Source organism: Convolutriloba macropyga, chromosome 2 (assembly GCF_964194025.1).
Source record: "Convolutriloba macropyga chromosome 2, txConMacr16.3, whole genome shotgun sequence".
Taxonomy (NCBI): Eukaryota; Metazoa; Xenacoelomorpha; order Acoela; family Convolutidae; genus Convolutriloba; species Convolutriloba macropyga.
The window spans coordinates 70,197,900-70,215,945 of record NC_134469.1 but is presented as its reverse complement, the minus strand read 5'-3'; the positions used below and the strand labels follow the sequence as shown (position 1 = coordinate 70,215,945).

The following is an 18,046-nucleotide window of genomic DNA, read 5'->3' as shown; positions in this document are numbered from 1 at the left end:
GTTATTAAATGTTTCTGACTGTTTCTCTGTAGGATTCTGTAAGAAATTCATAGAACAGTCTATATTTTTGAGATTTTTTCATATAGTTAATTCCTCAAAGCCTAATAAACAGGGAAATGAAAAAAAGTTGAAAAATGAGAATCAGACGAAAAATGTTCTGTTACTTGATTTCTATTAAAACAACAGAAAAAGCCTTTGAGTTCATTTAGGTATACAGATGCTTGATCTAATGTTGAACAATAAAAACAAACCTGGTCAATTCACGGCTAGAATTTTTTAAAAATTTTGTAAAGCTTTGTAAAACTGAAAGTCATAATAAGAGAATTATTCTGAATTTTCTCCTATAAAAATTCCCAAAAGTTTTTTACGTTGATTCTTGTTCAGGCAAATAACTCTTCAAAGTAAAGGTCCTTTTGCCAAAAGTCTTTTTATAGAGACAATTCAAGTCAAAAGTAAATATGAACTAATCGAGGTAAAATAATTTATTGAGATTGACCCCAATACTGTTTTTTTTGTTCCGATCCCTATTGAGGGGGGAGGAACTATATACTCCAATGGGTTTTTTTGTTCAGACAATTTTTAACCGATCGATATATTCATCGTAGAAAGTTGAGATTGGCATCATTAGAAAACTTGTCCAGCGTAGAATATCGAATAAACAAGATTTTATTTTATTTTCGTTTGTTTTTTCAGGGAGTTATCGAGGTTTAAACTTTTGAGAAAATAGAGTGAATTCCGCATATTTTATTCACATTTTCCGAATTTTTGACTAAAATTTCGCCAGTTTTGCAAAAATTTGTCATTTTTTTAAGAAAATGTTGTTGATTCTTTTTCAAAGACAAAAAAATTTTGTCCGCTATTTTTTGAAATTTTTAATCAAAAATTCATGCTATATATTTCGAAATTCAAACTTTTTCATCAAATACAGCACAAAACAAGTTTCTTTAGTCCATTTTGATTAAATTTGCAGGAAGTACACACCCAAACGCCACTAAAATAAATTTTGTAGACTCAAAACGGTGCTATTTTTACATCAATTCCTTTGCGAGTGCTTCGTAATTAAAACTTTGCCGTTCTTTGGTAATTTTACCCGTTGATTACAAAAACGCAGCATTTATTTTTGACTTTTTTATTAACAAAAAATCTATATCAATAACATTTGAAAAATTACGTGTTCTTAATGGACGAACAGCAATAGCAGAGCTAGCTTTTGACCAATCTTGGACTGTTAAAATCAAAAAACAGTTTCGTTTGTAATCATTCGGTCTTTTTTAATAAAAAAGTTCGACCTTTTTCTATATATTAACAAAACAACCGAACATTTCAAATCAAAGCTCACTAGTGATAGTTCCAATTCGCTGCCTCATTGTCTCCAAATTATTGTTTTTAGGTTTTTAATTGAAAGCTTATGGTCGTTTTGAATTTCTCTAAATTTGGTCAACTGGTAACTTTGTTTCAGCAAGGAAAGAATGCTTTTTCTTTCTATTGAAATCAAAGTCGATCTTTATTGCGGTTTTACACCTTAAGTTACGGTTTTCTGGCTCTGATTCCACTAGATTTCTTATTTTTTTTATTTTCAGGTATTTCCCATTTTTCACGTTTTCTAGATATGTCACATTACCTTAGACATTACCAGACGTAAGATATATTCTCGATAACCGCAGATCTCAAAAGCTTCTTTTGGGAAGATAAGACGAGCCTATTTAATTATTTCATTTTGTAATTAATGGCTTTCATGTCTGGAAATATTTTTTTTCGAAAAAAAAAACAAGTATTAAATAATTTTGCACTTTTTTCTTTTTGTCTTCTTGTTAGCTATTTTTTTTTCAACAAGAGGTTGTTTAATACATTATTGGTGTTCCAAGAACGTGCAATCGAACATATTTTGAGGGCCAAAGTATGGCTTAAGGGCTTCGAAAGCGTTTTCTGTCAAAACTTAACTGACTTTTTGTTTGTTGTCTATTAGTTGTTCTTTTTATAACCGCATAAAAACTCAACACCGAAGTTCTTAATTCGCCTCTTTTTATATACACTTGTAATTGTAAATCTATGGGATATCTTAGTTAACTTCCAATGATTTTCTTTACTTTGAAATTAATTGTTTTGGAAAAAATAAGCGAATTTTTCAATTTCACTGTTTTTGTTCTTTATTTTCTAATTTTTACAAAGTATATTTTCTGGTGAAATACAAGTTATTTTGTTTAGTTTGAGTTTTATCTGACGCTATGCTGACTTTGTTATTAAGTCTTGTTTTTTTTTTAAAACGGACATAAATTTTTTGATGTAATTAATGTTTGTTGTTGTTGTTTGATTTTGCTATTAGCCTTGGCTCGCTTTCTTAATATTGGCATATCTCATGAACATAATGCATCATTTTTTACTCCACTGACACTGAGTTGTTTGCTTTGGAGGCTATCTTTTTGTTCATAGACCATTTTTTTTTTGAAAAATACTTGAATTTTTGGGAATTTTCTATCTGTTCCTCATTTGGTAGACAATTATGCCAAAATCGTGGATGAGCGGGGTCGGAACCTTATGTGCGATCGCACATTATCAAGCCTCCTTGTTTAATTAAATGCACACGAAATATTTTAACTAAAAGCAGATGTAGCCATAGAGGATAATTCATTGCTTCGTAAGTACTGTAAATGATAAATGGAGTACCATTTCTGTCTTTATTTCATATTTCATTAGATGCTGTTCTCTTTTTTGTAAAACATAGTTGAGCACATGCGCGTACAAGAAGCATTAGAAGTACAGAAATGCAAAAAATTGTGAAAAACTCAAATTTTAAATTTTCACCGAGAAACCAAAAATTTGAGAATTCTCTTCAACAATCGATTCAGTTCGTAAAGAGTTTTTAAATGGCAGCACTTTTTATCTCTCCTCAAAAGATATCGATCGGCCCAATTTGACTTAACAAAAACCATGGTGGCATGATTTTTCTGACTGCCAATTAAATTTGGAGCTTGAACAACTAATTCGCAACGTCCATGGCGGAAAATGATGCCCGGGTCGAGGTTTCGTCAAAAAATAATGTAAGATTAGCGGTGAATAGCGGTGAAAAAAAACTTTTTTCACCGCAAAGCGCCCGCATCTTTTAGCGTTCATTGCGTTGAAAGCGGTGAATTTTTGTAAGATTTGCGGTTTTTAGCAGTGAAAAATTTTTTTCACCGCATTCTCCTGGTAGCGGTGAAAATTTTTTTTCACCGCATTCTCCTGGTAGCGGTGAAAAATTATTTTTCACCGCATTCTGCTGATAGCGCTGAAAATTTTTTTTCACCGCATTCTGCTGATGGCGCTGGAAAATTTTTTTCACCACATTCTGCTGATGGCGCTGGAAAATTTTTTTCACCGCATTCTGCTGGTGGTGGTGAAAAGTTTTCTTTCACCGCTTAAGCGGTGAAAAACCATTTTTGACCGCTTAAATATTTTTTGTCTATTAATTCATCGCATTGAGCGCAAATCTTACATCTTTACTCAATTTCACCGCAAATCTTACATCTTTTAGCGATTTTTAGCGGTGACACCTCGACCCGGGTAGATGTTATTGCGTTTTTTGGCAATAAGACAATAATTTTTCAAGGAAAAAATGGAAAGTCAAATGGCGACCCTAATCTATACAAATGACGAATTTTAACGCACGCAATATTAATTTTCTCTGGACTTGTATATATTTATTACCAGTTCAGTGGAAAGGCAGGCATTGAGAACTACGATGTTGTCTCCGGTGGCAGCGATGAGTTTGTCACCCGACACTAGAAGACATCGCACAGTGCAGTTTGAGACGCGACAGCTATCCCCCACAGCCAGGCGCATGCCTAATCATACAAACAGCAATATACAAAAAGCACTTTTTTATTTAAAAAACTAATTCCTTAAAAGTTTTTTTTCATTTTTGTTTTTTTTCTCAATGAATTGCTTAGTGAATCATTGATTCTGGCCAAAGCCCTCTTCATGTGAAGATTGTGACTGAAATAAATAGAAATTTATTTTACTTTTGTGGATTCACATAACTCCTTGCTTAAGGTCACTTGCGTAACCGCTTTTTTATGTTTCACCAAGCCAACGCACGTGGTAAATCGACGTCTGGCTATGCACATAGCATTGGAATTAATGGCATTGCAAACTTTAAACTAACAAATATATTGATATCTGTGCCTGATATCTGAATTGCAATGGCTTTCTATCTCTTATTCAGATATATCAACTGCAATACGTTATTTTTTAGGAAAAATTCAGCAGTTAGTCACTGCCAAGGTTGAGCTGCCAGACAGAAACCCGTATGTCCAAACAGTCCCAAACAATGTCTATGACCAGATCGTCCCAATCAGAAATGAATTATGTACAGAATTTTGTGCGTTCATCGCAGTTTCGTGAGTTTTTCGATGTTTTCAGGGATCTTTTCCGCAGCCCCCCCCCCCCCAGTAATTTATGCACCCCCATTTGTATATGTCTAAACATTATGTATGCATTTGAGTTATTACGTATGCAAACGTGTGAATAGGCATTTAGAAAATACTACTAGAGCAGAGGTTTGAAATAATGTGTACAGTAATAAGCCCAGACATTTGAAAATTTCTATCGTGTAAGATCTCACAAATTTCTTACAAAATTGTCTTACAAGTTCTTATAAGATTATGCGTCGCCTGAATTGCAATCTGAAAGGCAATTTATCAGGTCTTACACGATAAAAAATTTTCATCAGGTCTGATAAGATCTTGCAAGATAAAAGTTCACTTTTGTCAGATAATAAGATAAAAATTCTGCCTTCTAAGACCTTACACGATATGAATTCTGCCTAACAAAAAATGTTTATCGAGTGAGATCTTATAAGAATCTTATAAAATCTTGTAGGATAAACATTCGGAAAGCTATGACTCAAATTTTGATAAGCTTTTTTAATCAGATCTTGTACGATAAAAATTTCTTAAGTATGGCTTGTGCTGCATATTGAAGAGAATTCAGAGTTGCTTCTATTCAGTAGCCAAAAAGCTACAGCATGCAACACTTACGTATCAGAGCAACAAAAAGAGAAGTATCTTTTATTGTCCTATGAGACTTATAAGATATTTTGAAAAAGGCATAGCTTTTATCGTGTAAGATCTGATAAGATACTTATCAAATCTTATAAGATGACAATTCAGCAAAATTGAAACATGATCTTACAAAATCTGATAAGTATCTTATCAGATCTTACACGATTAAAATTCACGTAGGGCACACATTTTATCGTGTAAGACCAGATTATATCTTACGCGATAATGATTTTGGATCAGCATTTTATCAGATCTTACACCATAAAAATTCCGTAATCACTGAGGAAGTAACTGCATATAAAGTAAACATTAACCAAAAACTATTTCCTTTATTTTTTTAGTAATTACGAGCTTTGTGAAAGGGTCTAAAACCATAATTTTCTTGAAAATTGTTACGTTACATATATGCTTGTTGATGTACTATACCAGGATCAAAATTATGAAAATAAATAACCTTTTCAGAAGGAGCAAAATATTCAATTTTGGGTGCGCCTATTTTTCGACTTTAGTCGAAAAATAGGCGAGTTTCCAGACAGAGTTTTTTCGAACCCACAACGCCCCCCTCATGAATTGATCTGTGGTCGGGACATAATTGATTTCGTCTGGAACTTCGACGTTTGTAAGGCAATGAAAACCTTATTTTTCACTGGGAAAAGAACTTCTCTTTTTTGAGTAACTGTCGGAATACTATGTTGCTTTTATGGTTTGAGTTCCTGCGCACCAATGTTTGGAGACTGAGTTTTGAGGTCAGAACCATTGTCTCGTTTTGTAAACCGATATTGTTCAAAGTATTTCCAACATTTACATGAGCTTGTGAAACATTTGAGAATTAGAATACTTTTACGTGTATACAAACATTTCTTTACAAAGCATTTCAAATGAAAGATAAAACTTAAAAGGTTGGATCTTTTTTGTTTTAAACTTCAGAAGTGCACATCAAAACGGAACCAAGTTACTGGATTTTTTCTAACAACGAAATATTCAGTCATTTCTAAACAAAGGTTAAAAATAAATGTGCCTAAACAATATCAGCTGATTTTTAAAGCATAGCCGGCAGATTGCCGGAATAGCTGCAAAAGAATAGACCTGTGTGCCGTATAATAGTGATGGAAACAGAGACAGATCTAAATTGAATAAAATCGACGGCGCTCAAAAAGCTAGGTAAAAAACATTCAGCGATAAATTAATAAAGCCTGTTAAAATTCATCCCACAGAAGCCTCTTATTAGGGACCTTTACTGCACCTAAGTGTTCCTTTGACATTAAACAATTTCAATTTAAACCAAAGTTTTAATGTGCAAAAGTCATTTTATTGAGTGAGGTAAGTCACTTGTGAACAAAATCTAATCACGCAAAGAACTTTTGCTAAAGAGAGTGAGAAATAAAGTCACGCGCGCAAACGCAGTTAGTGAGAGGCAGAAGTCATTCAGAAAATTTGATTTTTTCAGCTTTGCTGTGTGAATGAATGTAAAACGAAAAAGAACATCAGACAACGAAACAAAAAAAATAGCCGGAAGAATTCCGGAAGCGACTCGAAGCATCACAACTTCACAAAAATCCGTAAACGCAGCTGAAGCCATTACCTTTTTTATTAAACCATTAACTCATTATCTCCCCAGAACTGATCTAAAAATTGGTGAAATTTAATCCACAATCACCAAGCGAAACAAAAAGCAGCAAAGTTTTTTATTATTGAAAACATTTGGTAATGTTAAAAAAGTCCCAAATAATTAGGCTGACCAAAATACTAATAGGCTGAAAAAACTGACAGGGCTATCTATATCCCTCAAAACATTCATGATCCTAATCTCAAGGTCGCGAAAGCAAACAGCAGATAATAATCTTAGAAACTAAGTTAAATCTTTCAAGTGCTCAAATTAAAGAATCAGAAAATCACTACAATTAGATTTCTAATCAGTGCAATTGAGAGAAAAACAACAGATATTTACTCCTTGATGTATATTTTCAAGAAAACATGATTTCATACTAATTCAAAAATTGAATTAATAGAAAAGACATGCAACAGAATCATATTCAAAGGCAAAAATTGTTTTAAAACAATAGCAAAGAATAAAGAAAATTGCAATAAGAAGTATTAAGTAGAAATTTTGGAATAGGTTCTCTAGCAAACTCTCAGGACTAAATTATGATGAATAAAATCAATTGCAAACCAAAGAAATGACGAAAATCTACAAAAGAGTTGAAATCATTCAATATTTAACAACTGAAAAACTCAAAATAACAAGAAAAATATAGGTGCCCGGACGAAGCCAGAATAATACAGAATATAAATTGAAAAATACGGACACAAGATAAGGAACACAGTAACCAAAAGGACTAATTCTTGATTTTTTAAAGTTAAAAATTATGTTTAAAAATGAAGAAAACGAATACATTTTATTGTTCGGCATTCGAGACATAGTAAAGAAAACGAGTCATCCGAGACAAAAGTTCATCATCTTGAACGGATCAAAAAAGGAAAAATCAGAATTCAAACCTACAAAACCTTTTGCAAAAAATTAAAAATTTTCAATAAATTTTTGAGACCGCATTTATTGAAAGATTTTTAAAAAAACGCTTTTCAAAAACTTAACGCCGAAAAACGATTAAAATTTTTATTGAAACGAAACTAAAGTCCTTCAAATTGCACAAGAAGACTAGTTTTAGTATTAAAAACCAAAAAGAAACAGAACAATTAGAAAAAAAACTACCAAAATCGGATTACCATATGTACTATTTAATAAAATAAAATTATATCGAGATAGAAAGAGGCGTTGAGTATATGAATTATCAAAAGGAAATTGCTATATTAACTGATTTTTGACAAAAAGACGGCTGAAAAATCCAAAACTGCGGAAATTACTAGAAAAAAAGCCAAAAATTAACTCCAAAAATCAAGAAATATTTGCCAATTTTGAACATCAAACACATTTTCAGACTCTGCAAAACACTGTGGTATCAATTTCTGAGGTTTACATTTCAATATAGCATCGCATAAAAATTATTTCTACAAAAAACCAAACTACAAGCAAAAAAAATAGGTCATTTGGACGAAAAACTGGCCAAAAACGGTTATCTTTATGTGCCATACAGTCAAAAACTACTTTTCAAAGTCAAAAAGTCATCCACTAAACGCAGCACATGATCAAAAAAATCTCTCGCTCTGAAAACATTAGTTCACACTGTAATTTTACTCACTTTCGCTTTAAAGTCAAAACATCGTCTGAACGAATAGTACTTCCGGTAAAAAAAAAAAACCTTAGGAAAACCAATACTCCTCTTCGAGTCGTAAACACCAAGAGCACCGCATTATAGCTCCGCTTAGATTACAGCTTAGCAGCTTTAAAAAATAATTTATTTAGCTTTCAAAAATTTTATTATATAAAATTTTGTTTCACAACACGATGAGCGCTGTTGAAACAAAAAAATGAACTATATATCAGAAACATTTCGTTAGATCAAACAAGATCTGTTCAAAAATAGTGTCTTTTCGCGGAATAAAAAGGAATAAAAATAAGATTTTGTTGCACAAGTCCGAAAGATGGCTTAAAAATATCGAAGCACAACAACCACAAAACTATTTTTTCTTTCAAAAATAGTTTAAAATTGGTGAAAAACGTGCATAAAAAGAATACAAGCTACTTTTGAGTACAAGCACATGTGTCATTGTACGGTGGAGATCTTCAAATTACTTGAAAAGGCAGACACAAGTTGCCTTTGTTTTCCAACTTTGGTTAAATCAAAGCTCTATAGAAAACAATCTTTCGCTCGTAAATTAAAAACGGTGCAAAAAACAAGCTTCCAGAAACTGGACTTTATTGACTTTCTTGGGCAGTTTTTAGTGAAGAATATTTTGCCACCATTTTGTTATCTAACAGTCCTTCGCAGTCCTCTTTAGTTTTCGACAAGCCTATTTTATCAGTTTTTTGCCAAAAAGAAGTTTTTTGTGAAAAAACAGTTGACGTTCATTTTGTCAATGCTGATAACAACTAGCCTTTTCACTATTATCTTTAAAATCCTTAAATTGCATTTTTGGTTGATTCCATTGATTTTCAGATAGTTCCTTTTTGAATGGAATTGAAAAGAGGTGTTGCTAATTGATCGAACATCGAAAGCTTTTAAAAACTTTACAGGGGATAAAAAAAATCATAAGAAACACGCTTAATGGAAACAAAACAAATTTCAAAAAAAGTAAGACAAATATTAATTTCATTATTCAATCAAAAAAAATCGAAAATCACTTTGCATCTGAGCAAAAGTTACTTGATTTTAGAGCTTTGTTTCATTCAGTTTTTTTTAAATAATTTTTAAAGTGGAATTTTTAGATCGTTTTTGAAAACATCTCAATAGTTAAGGTAAATTACTTCATTTATCGTAAATTTTTTAGATAAAAACAAAATGTAATCAGTTTCAATAGGAAATAAATTTTTGCAAAAAAACTTCAAATTAAAAATGGTATCTAATTAGAATTAAGTTGACTGAGATCGAACCGAAAATCAAAATGCTATCTTTAGCATACCCGTGACTGCTTCAGAAAACCTAAATAAACATCCATATTTTGTTGTTTTGTAACAATTCCTAATTTTTGTTTTCATAAAGTTTTCATAAACTCAAAAACAGAAAAAAAATAAGATAGCGACAAACTTAATTTTTATATTTTAAAGATGAACTGAACTGCTGATCAATACGAAAAAAAAACTTCACGCAAAAAACTGAAACCAAATATTGACAAAGATTTGACTTCGATACATCATAAAAATGAGACAAACCACAACTAAAACAAATCGAATTTTATAATACAATAATACTCATAATCTAATACAGTTTTATAGTCCTTAAATGTTACTAAAAACTTAAAAATTACTCTTTTTTTAGCAGTAATTAACAAAAAATGAAAACAAAAATATTTGTTTTTGTACTTTGTACTATACAAAATTACATTTCGAAATGGGAAAATAGAATCTGAAACTTAAGTTTTAATCCTAGTTTTAAATCTTTAAAAAAAACATTTAGCAACTTCATGAATCTTCCATAACTTCAAAATTAGGGGAAACTGATTGCTTTTGTTGAATTACACTTCAATCGATAGCGCAAACATGTCACGGCTTTTGGGTTTAAACCTGGAAAAAATTCTTTTTTTTTCAAAAAGAGACAAGCATAACTCCCGAAAAAGACACCATTTAATAACACAACTTGATTAAAATAAAGAATTAGCAAGAAAGAAAAAAGCAAAATTAAAGTACAAAACTTGGTTCAATTTTTTTAATAGGAAATTTATTTTTTCAACTTTTTTCTCATTGTCGAATTTTTCTTTTTAACAGACTATTAACAGAGAGCGTAAAAACACGATCAACAACCGCAGGCGAAAAAATCAATACTGACAAAGGAAAAAGCTCCAATATTTATGTTCCGGCTTTGAATTGAAAAAGCTTTATCAAACCTTTTGTTTTCTGTACTGCATCGAATAACCATTTGCTTAGCCTGTGGCATCAAAGGACACGGTTCTTTTTAATTTTAAAGAGAGTATTTTTCAAAAAATGAGGTTTTTTAAGAAGGTTCCAAATGTTTGAAAAAAATAGAATTCATTTAAATGTTAGCAATTGTAACGATTAAACACAGTGAGTACAACAGAAAAATTTAGTAATAAAGGCAAGCACTCGTAACAGGCCACTTTTTGAATTCATTTTTTATCCTATGCGTTTAATTGCATAAAAAAGCAAACAATAAAATCAAACCAGCTTTTAATGCAATTATGTATTCTCCCCGTTTTTGCTTTCATATTATTTTGTTCAATCTTCTGCCATTTCCTCTCTCTCTCTCTCTCTCTCTCTCTCTCTCTCTCTCTCTCTTTCTTTCGTTTTCTTTAAGAAAAATAAATCGAAAAAGATAAAGTCAATGTCGTCAAAAATTAGAGGAAAGGTAAAAGTTCAAGATTGTACGCCCTCTTAAGCTACAGTTTGTGGCTCAAAAGACAGAGACAAAAAAATTTGATTGGTTTTTTTGCCATAAATATAAACTATAAAGAATTGATTATTGATTTTAAAATATACAGAGAGCCAGAAAATTTTACTTTTGGTGAAAAGACCCAACTAGCGAGTTAGTTCATGCAACTTTTTTTTTCAATTATAAACGTTATTCCCGTAATGAAATCCGAGATTAGAATTTTCGGTTAAAACGCCGCGACACGAACACAAAAACAAGCAAAAATGCTTGATTTTTTTGGTTTTTCACGGCCCATTTCTTACGGTTAACGCTATAAGCAAGCTTGGAAAATGGAGACAGTAAGCATTAAGGCAGAATTCGCTGACTAAGGCAAAAATAGCTGAGCATAAATCGAAGAAAGTTGAATCAATTTTTAATTTAAAAAAAATCTCCATTTTACTAGTTACAGATTAAAAAGGCAAATCGCTTGTTTGAACGTAGTCATAATATGGTAATTAACAAATTATCTGAACTATGTCATTGGTTTCTGAAATGTGTCTAAAATCATTAATAACAAAATTGCGAACTCTAGCTTTAGTCTAATTGATTGCAAAAAGACCATGGAAAATAGTTATCTAAATTGTGGACAAATGTGACGTAATATTATCACATTTGTCTAAGATTTGATCAAATCGGCCGAAAAAGGCCATATGAAGGTTTTGCGGCGTAATAGTCATTGCCACCAAATTAAGCTCACAATTTACAGGTGCTAACAATTTGACAGTCAATAAGCTTTGAGGAATTAATTGTAAATGTAAAAAAAAGGACTGTAACCTTATATCAATATTTTTAAGCATTAAAGTACCTTGACACCAATTAAAAAGTAAGATTTGAATCGATCAATCTATGATTTACTACAGTGATGGTTGTGTGGGCATATTAACGTTGTAAATTGGTATAAATCTTGCTGTACCATGTAATTATCGATAGAGAGCTCCGTTAATGTTAACGTAAAATCAGTAGTGTAAAAATGTAATCTGGCCGCACATTGTTTTCCGGACACCCGGGAGAGTTTTTTAGTTCAGTTCAGACAAATTTCAAAACTTTTTTTGCAATTTGGAGTTACAGTTCAACCCATCTTACCTTAAACAATGCGTAGCGGTCAGATAGAAAAAAATATGATTCGAAATGAACTATTAACATCCATCAATCAAACTTAAATAAACTAGAATATATCCCAGCATTCAGTTTTACCTAAAAGACTATTGCTTATCTAATTTTGCGTATAGTTAATGAAAAAACTTGTTGCAAATACATTTCTAAGTGGGTAAATATTCAGTATAACTATAATTTTAAGAAAGTGCGTAGACAGTAAATCCTCTGCCAGTCAATTTTCCTGACTTTTTTTAGCAAGTTTTCAGGGTTCTCTAATGTGTTCACGGATCTATTCTGTTTTGCTCCCCCACCTTAGTGAGCTTATAATTTTTACTCACCCCTGCAGCACATGTTATTTTTTCACATAGTAACGTGCTATATAACAACATATATTTTGTAACTGGGGGCGTCAAAAACACTGGGGGGGTCAAAACAGTAAAGATCATTCTTCACATGTCAATTCAATTTCTCGGAATAACATATTATTGGGAATTTGTTTCAATAGGGAGTGGGTACCAAATGTAGTCTGGTTACATGACAATTTACCCAATTCCAATTTAGCCAATGCCAACTTACCCATTGCTCTTTGATCTTTTTGTTCAATTATCCGATGTTCGGTTGGGATAGTTTCATATCAATTCCAACGGGCCATTTAATTATATAACCAATTATAATCCAATGTTCGATTGTGATAGTTTCATATCAAGTCCCAGGGGCCATCTAATAATATAAACGGCTAAATAGTAGTTCTGGTTATTGTAACAATAGGTTAAATTAATGCTGTTGGGTAAAATAGCATTGGATAAAATAGCAGATTGGGTATATTGGCATTGGGTAAAATGGAATTGGGCAATTTGTCTTGACACCGTAGTGTCCAATGACCTTCGAAGTTAAGCTTAACATAAAAACAACATACTTGATGTTTCTCAGCTCAGGTTAATTTTGTGAAAATTTGGTGATGGCCGTGAACACAAGGATTTTAGTGGGGTGTTAGTTCTCAACCGAAGCATTTGGATGTCTCAAAAAGATCTGTGTTCAACTTGTACCTGCCATGTGCAAACGACGCTTCCTAAAAAAACAAAGTATAATAAAAAGCAAAGCTTTTCCTCTAAACTGCTTATTTTCTCTTAAACTTTATATCTATAATTTAGTTGTAGTTCTGCAAAAAAATGTAATTATTCATGCGCTTTGCTAAAATCTTTTACACAAATTCTTCTGGAATCTCGAAAGACCTTGCAAGATAACCGACGATTTTCGACACTGGTATCGCAGCGCATCAAACAAGGAATCCTTGATAGACCTTTGAGGGCGTTTATCCGCTCAAAAACATGGCCTCGGCTATGCTGTTAAGAGCTGCATTTAGATTCCTGTCGGGGCAGCAAGATGTCACGAGTGGTCACATTTATCGGTCTTATTTTAAGATTATAAGTTTTGCTTCGATGTATAACGTAGAGCGCTTAGGACAACCAAATACGCTCCCATATGCATGACATCAAAAATGATTCCTGTTTGAAACACGGGAAATCTTAGTTGCAGATTTAATGAAATCCAAACGACAACATATTAGCCCTTTTAGAAAGTAATGGTAAATAGGATTGCGATCAAGCAAGCTAATCGGCAAGCAAGTCAAATTTTGAAAAAGAGGTCAAGTAAGTAAAATTTTTTGACATAGCATGCCATTATAGATTGTCCAAGGCGGGCCGGTTGGCGCGTTTTGCTGTAAATAACCGACCGCAATATCCGGAATAAATCTCACGGGGATGAGAGGCATGGACATGGAGCGGTCCACTGGGGCTCGTAGCCAATCGGCGCTTTGAAAAAATAGACGCAGTTTGTTTCCTTGTTGCATTGGAATAAAGTATAAATTAAAAAACTAAGCACTGCCTTGAAGCGCAGCCAAGTGCAAAAATAAAGTTCCGTACGGGGATCGAACTTCAGCTCACTCCAGCTCTCTAGATGTTTGTTCTCCTTTCTGCGCCCCCATGATTGTTGAGAACTTCGCTTTGCGCAGTTAACATACGCTTGAAAGAAGCAAATTTCAATCGAGAAAGGGAGCCAAATATATTACATGAGAGACTTGCGTTTACAACTGCCCAGTACTGATTTACACTTGGAGTTCGGTACGGGTAATAAGAGAGACCCTAAAGTTGGTCAGAACATTAACTATGAACTAGTTACCTGGTGCTCGTTCAAAGCTAGTGATGATGCCATCCGACCTGCCACAGAATACTCTGCTGGCACCAGAGCATAGACAGACAGCTTCAACTGGGGCACTTGGACTGCTCCCTCCTCCCCCAACTTCATTCCCAGATTGCATGGTACCCTGGGCAGAATCCGCTCTTGAGGAATGTCCGCATGTACTTGAGAAGGACTCTGGGGGGTTGAAGTCGTATGTGAAAACTTCTTCTAGGTTGAAGTATTCTCCATCGTCCAGTGCACCCAATGTACGCACTCTAAATCAAGATCAGAAGTTGACCAATCACTTACGCAACAATTGATCTGTCATTTATGATAGGATGAATTAAGAACAGTTTTTATGCATATTTAAACGCTAAGAAATACTCAATAAGGCTTACGTGGTTCAGAAATTACGTAACAAAACTTTCTCACTGCTCATTTCAATTTACGCAATAACCTAATCCATATCGTCTGCGAAGAGATACACAAGATGTATCCTTGTAAAAATGAAACAAGGTCACTTTTTTCAATTCTCGCAGATAAATTGAGGCGCTTTTTTTGGAGAAATTCGATACAGATTTGACTTGTTACCAAAAAAAAAGTTTAGAGTAAAAAATTTTGTGTGCTTCCAATAATTTTTATCAGTTGCATTACTATTACTAAAAGTGCAAAAATGATCATTGGAACTCCACTGAATTGAAGCTTGAATTTACTAATTAGAAAAAAGTTTAAGAGCTCATCATTTGAAAAAAAATGAAGCAAAATTTTGGTTAAAAGCTGAAATTAATTTTGGATTTTTTCGTTTGATACGCAAATTCATCTATCGGACTGTTTATTTTCAGTCGATAAGGCACCTGTTAATTACTTTGGTCTGAATTTGAAGCCTTCTGAAAAATTTGAGATTGCTCTTTAAATTGAATACTGGTTCAGGGTACATGAAGTAATTTTGCGGACACTATATATAGTTTAACCGAAAAAAAAATCAACCCAAACGGATTGCGTAATTTGTTCTGGCCTAAAAATAAAATAAAAATAAAACCACCAGAAAAAAATAAACCACTGGTGTTTTGTCAAGAGAAGAAAAAGTACAACATCAAATATAGATATTGGTAGAAAATGTCACGACAGCCATCACTCCCTTCATTATTGTACCCGAAAAAAATAATCACACAAGGACTTAAATTAAACTAGCTGGATTTAGTTCATATGCAGGAAGCATACCAGTGTTAAATAAATTGAACTCAATTGTTCGGAAAGCTGCATCTGCAGTTAAAAGAACAGTTAAAAAAAATTTCCGGAATTAACGTTGAGCTGAAGTGGATTGCTTTATCACTTCTTTGTGTGAAATCAAACTTATCCAAAAGCGATATCTAAGTGACATCCAAAAGTTATAAGCATCATACAGAAACTAAATGGGCATCACTACGTGCTCAGTTTCCGAAACAGTGCATTTCAAAAAATTTCGCGTTTTGTGGAATCAAAACCATTTTGAGCATGTAATTAGCTTAAAACGTTATAGGCCGCAAATTATTAGTGATTACGTGAGACCAAACTCAAAAACCTAATTGTTCTTGTGAAGTATGGAATGGGTAATTGCAAAACCGCTAATTGTCTTCTTGATCCGCAATAAGCATCAAGAGGGATATTTCTCAATTTAATCAACATTAGGTTTTCTTTCATTTTGGTAGTTAGATAATGTATCCGTTAGGAGGGGGTAAATTTAAGCAATTTTGGACTAAATTAGCTTAGTACCACTTGTCTCCACACAGGCTTACAATTCTAATTATAAAATATGGATCGTAAAAAAGCCCGATAAAATTTGAGTATGTATACTCGATTTTTCGGACATTGACCACTATATGAACAGAGCATCCCAAGAGACTTTTCTTCAAAGTATTCATAGAGAAGTCTGCTATCTTAAGCACCAATTCTTCAAATTTTCTTTCACGCTGAAACAGCACAAATTTCTCAAAAACTGTTGGAGTTTCCGTTGAATAGTTAACTAAAATACAACTGGGTAAACCCGTCAGCTGATGGCTCATACTTAATTTGAAATTTCTTTTTTATTTGCACCAAAAATGAGACTGAAAAGAGAACTTACTTGTGACTTGGTTGTTAAGGGTATTTCTAATGAGGCTGGTGGCGTTAGTACTGTCATGTTTGAAATCTTTCAGCCGTATTGAGCAAATTCTACAAGTTGATCTTGAAGCGCTCGACATTGAATTGAACATATTGGTGTGTCGAAGGGATAAAATAATAATTTCTGCCAAAAAGTGATATTGATATTTTAAAATGTTTCCAACCATGTAACAGACTTCAACTAGTGGTTCCAATTTTTCTTGCCTTGCAGAGAGAAACAAGGCGGCTCGTTAATGTGCGTTCGCACATGATGTTCCGACCCGAGCTCATCTACATTTTTGACTTAATTGTCAACCAAATGAAGAGATAACAAAAATAGATGTTTGAATTTTAAAAAAATGCTACATTTTAAGTTAATTAAACACACTAAATTCTGCCTCGATGAAATAGCAATCATAGGTTTCATTCATGTGACATCAATAACTCATCACAATAAGTCGTATGGCAAAGAAAAATACATCGAAACCACGAAATTTTTGAGAAAACCCATAGTATCAAAGTCAAAAAATTCTACAGCTTTCAACCGAAGGCATTTAATACGCTAAATTATGCCTAGATGATGTGACGACTAAGATGTTTGTCACTCAAAAATTATCAATAAGACATTACAACAAGTCATTGACTATGAAAACAACAACAAAAACAAGCAAAATCCAAAAGTTCGTTAGAAAATTGAGAGAAGAAAGTGTCGAAGCTATTTAAACCATAAGCTTTTTTTCTCTGAAAACTTTTTCAACGATCCATTGAACGTCTTCACTAAGCCAATGGGAGCTATCAATATTAGGATAATGTAATACGATTTCAAAAGGAACCAAAATTACTAAAAAAAAATACAAAAATTATAAAAATTATGAAAACTCGTGCACCGAAGTAAAAAAACCAATAGTTAGAAGACAAAACCAATAACTAGATAAATTGTTGCTGATGTAGAAAAAAAAGCGGTTCTGTCATTACCGTGACTGACTTACAATCCACGAAAATAAGCTTAAGATTGATTTATGTTCAAAAAAAAATAAAAAAATATTTTTAAAGTCTTAACAGCCATTAAACTCAAAAGCTTTCATAGGAATTCAATGAATACGCTCAGCTATGCCACGATGTGAATACAAGGATGTTTATGATGCCTAGGTAATCAATAAGACATCACAATATGTCCTATGACTATGAAAAAAACAACAAATACAGGCAAAAACCAAAATTTTAGAAAAATGGGAGAAGAAAGTGTTGAAGCCATTTAAACCATATTTTTTTCTCAGAAAGTTTTATCTATGATCCTTTGGACATCTTCACTAAAAGAACATGTAGCCATCAATATTAGGATGACGTGATAAGATTTCAAAATGAACCAATAAAACGAAATGTCCAAAAGTTTTTTAAAAAAATTTGAAATCTTGTGGCATTGAAGAAGTATAACCAATAGTTATTTGATAAAGCCGCCAATGAGATTAACTTATGTTGCAGTGGTATGAAGGAGTTCAATCCTGTTTTTACTGAGACAAACTTACAGTTCACAAAAATAAGTTTATGATTTACTAATTTTAAAAATCTTTCGAAAATTTATTTTCAAAGTCCTAACAGCCATTAGCTGTCCATTCACAGCACTAGATAGGTTCA

General features: G+C 32.7%; 1 protein-coding gene across 1 annotated transcript in view; it reads right to left on the bottom strand.

Moving 5' to 3' along the window:
• Positions 1 to 18,046, bottom strand: part of LOC142334661 (uncharacterized) — a 112,079-nt gene that overhangs the window by 4,134 nt on the left and 89,899 nt on the right. The window contains 2 exon segments of the mRNA XM_075382873.1: positions 3,685 to 3,821; positions 14,294 to 14,568. Of these exon segments, the coding sequence (XP_075238988.1) occupies positions 3,685 to 3,821; positions 14,294 to 14,568 (412 nt within the window).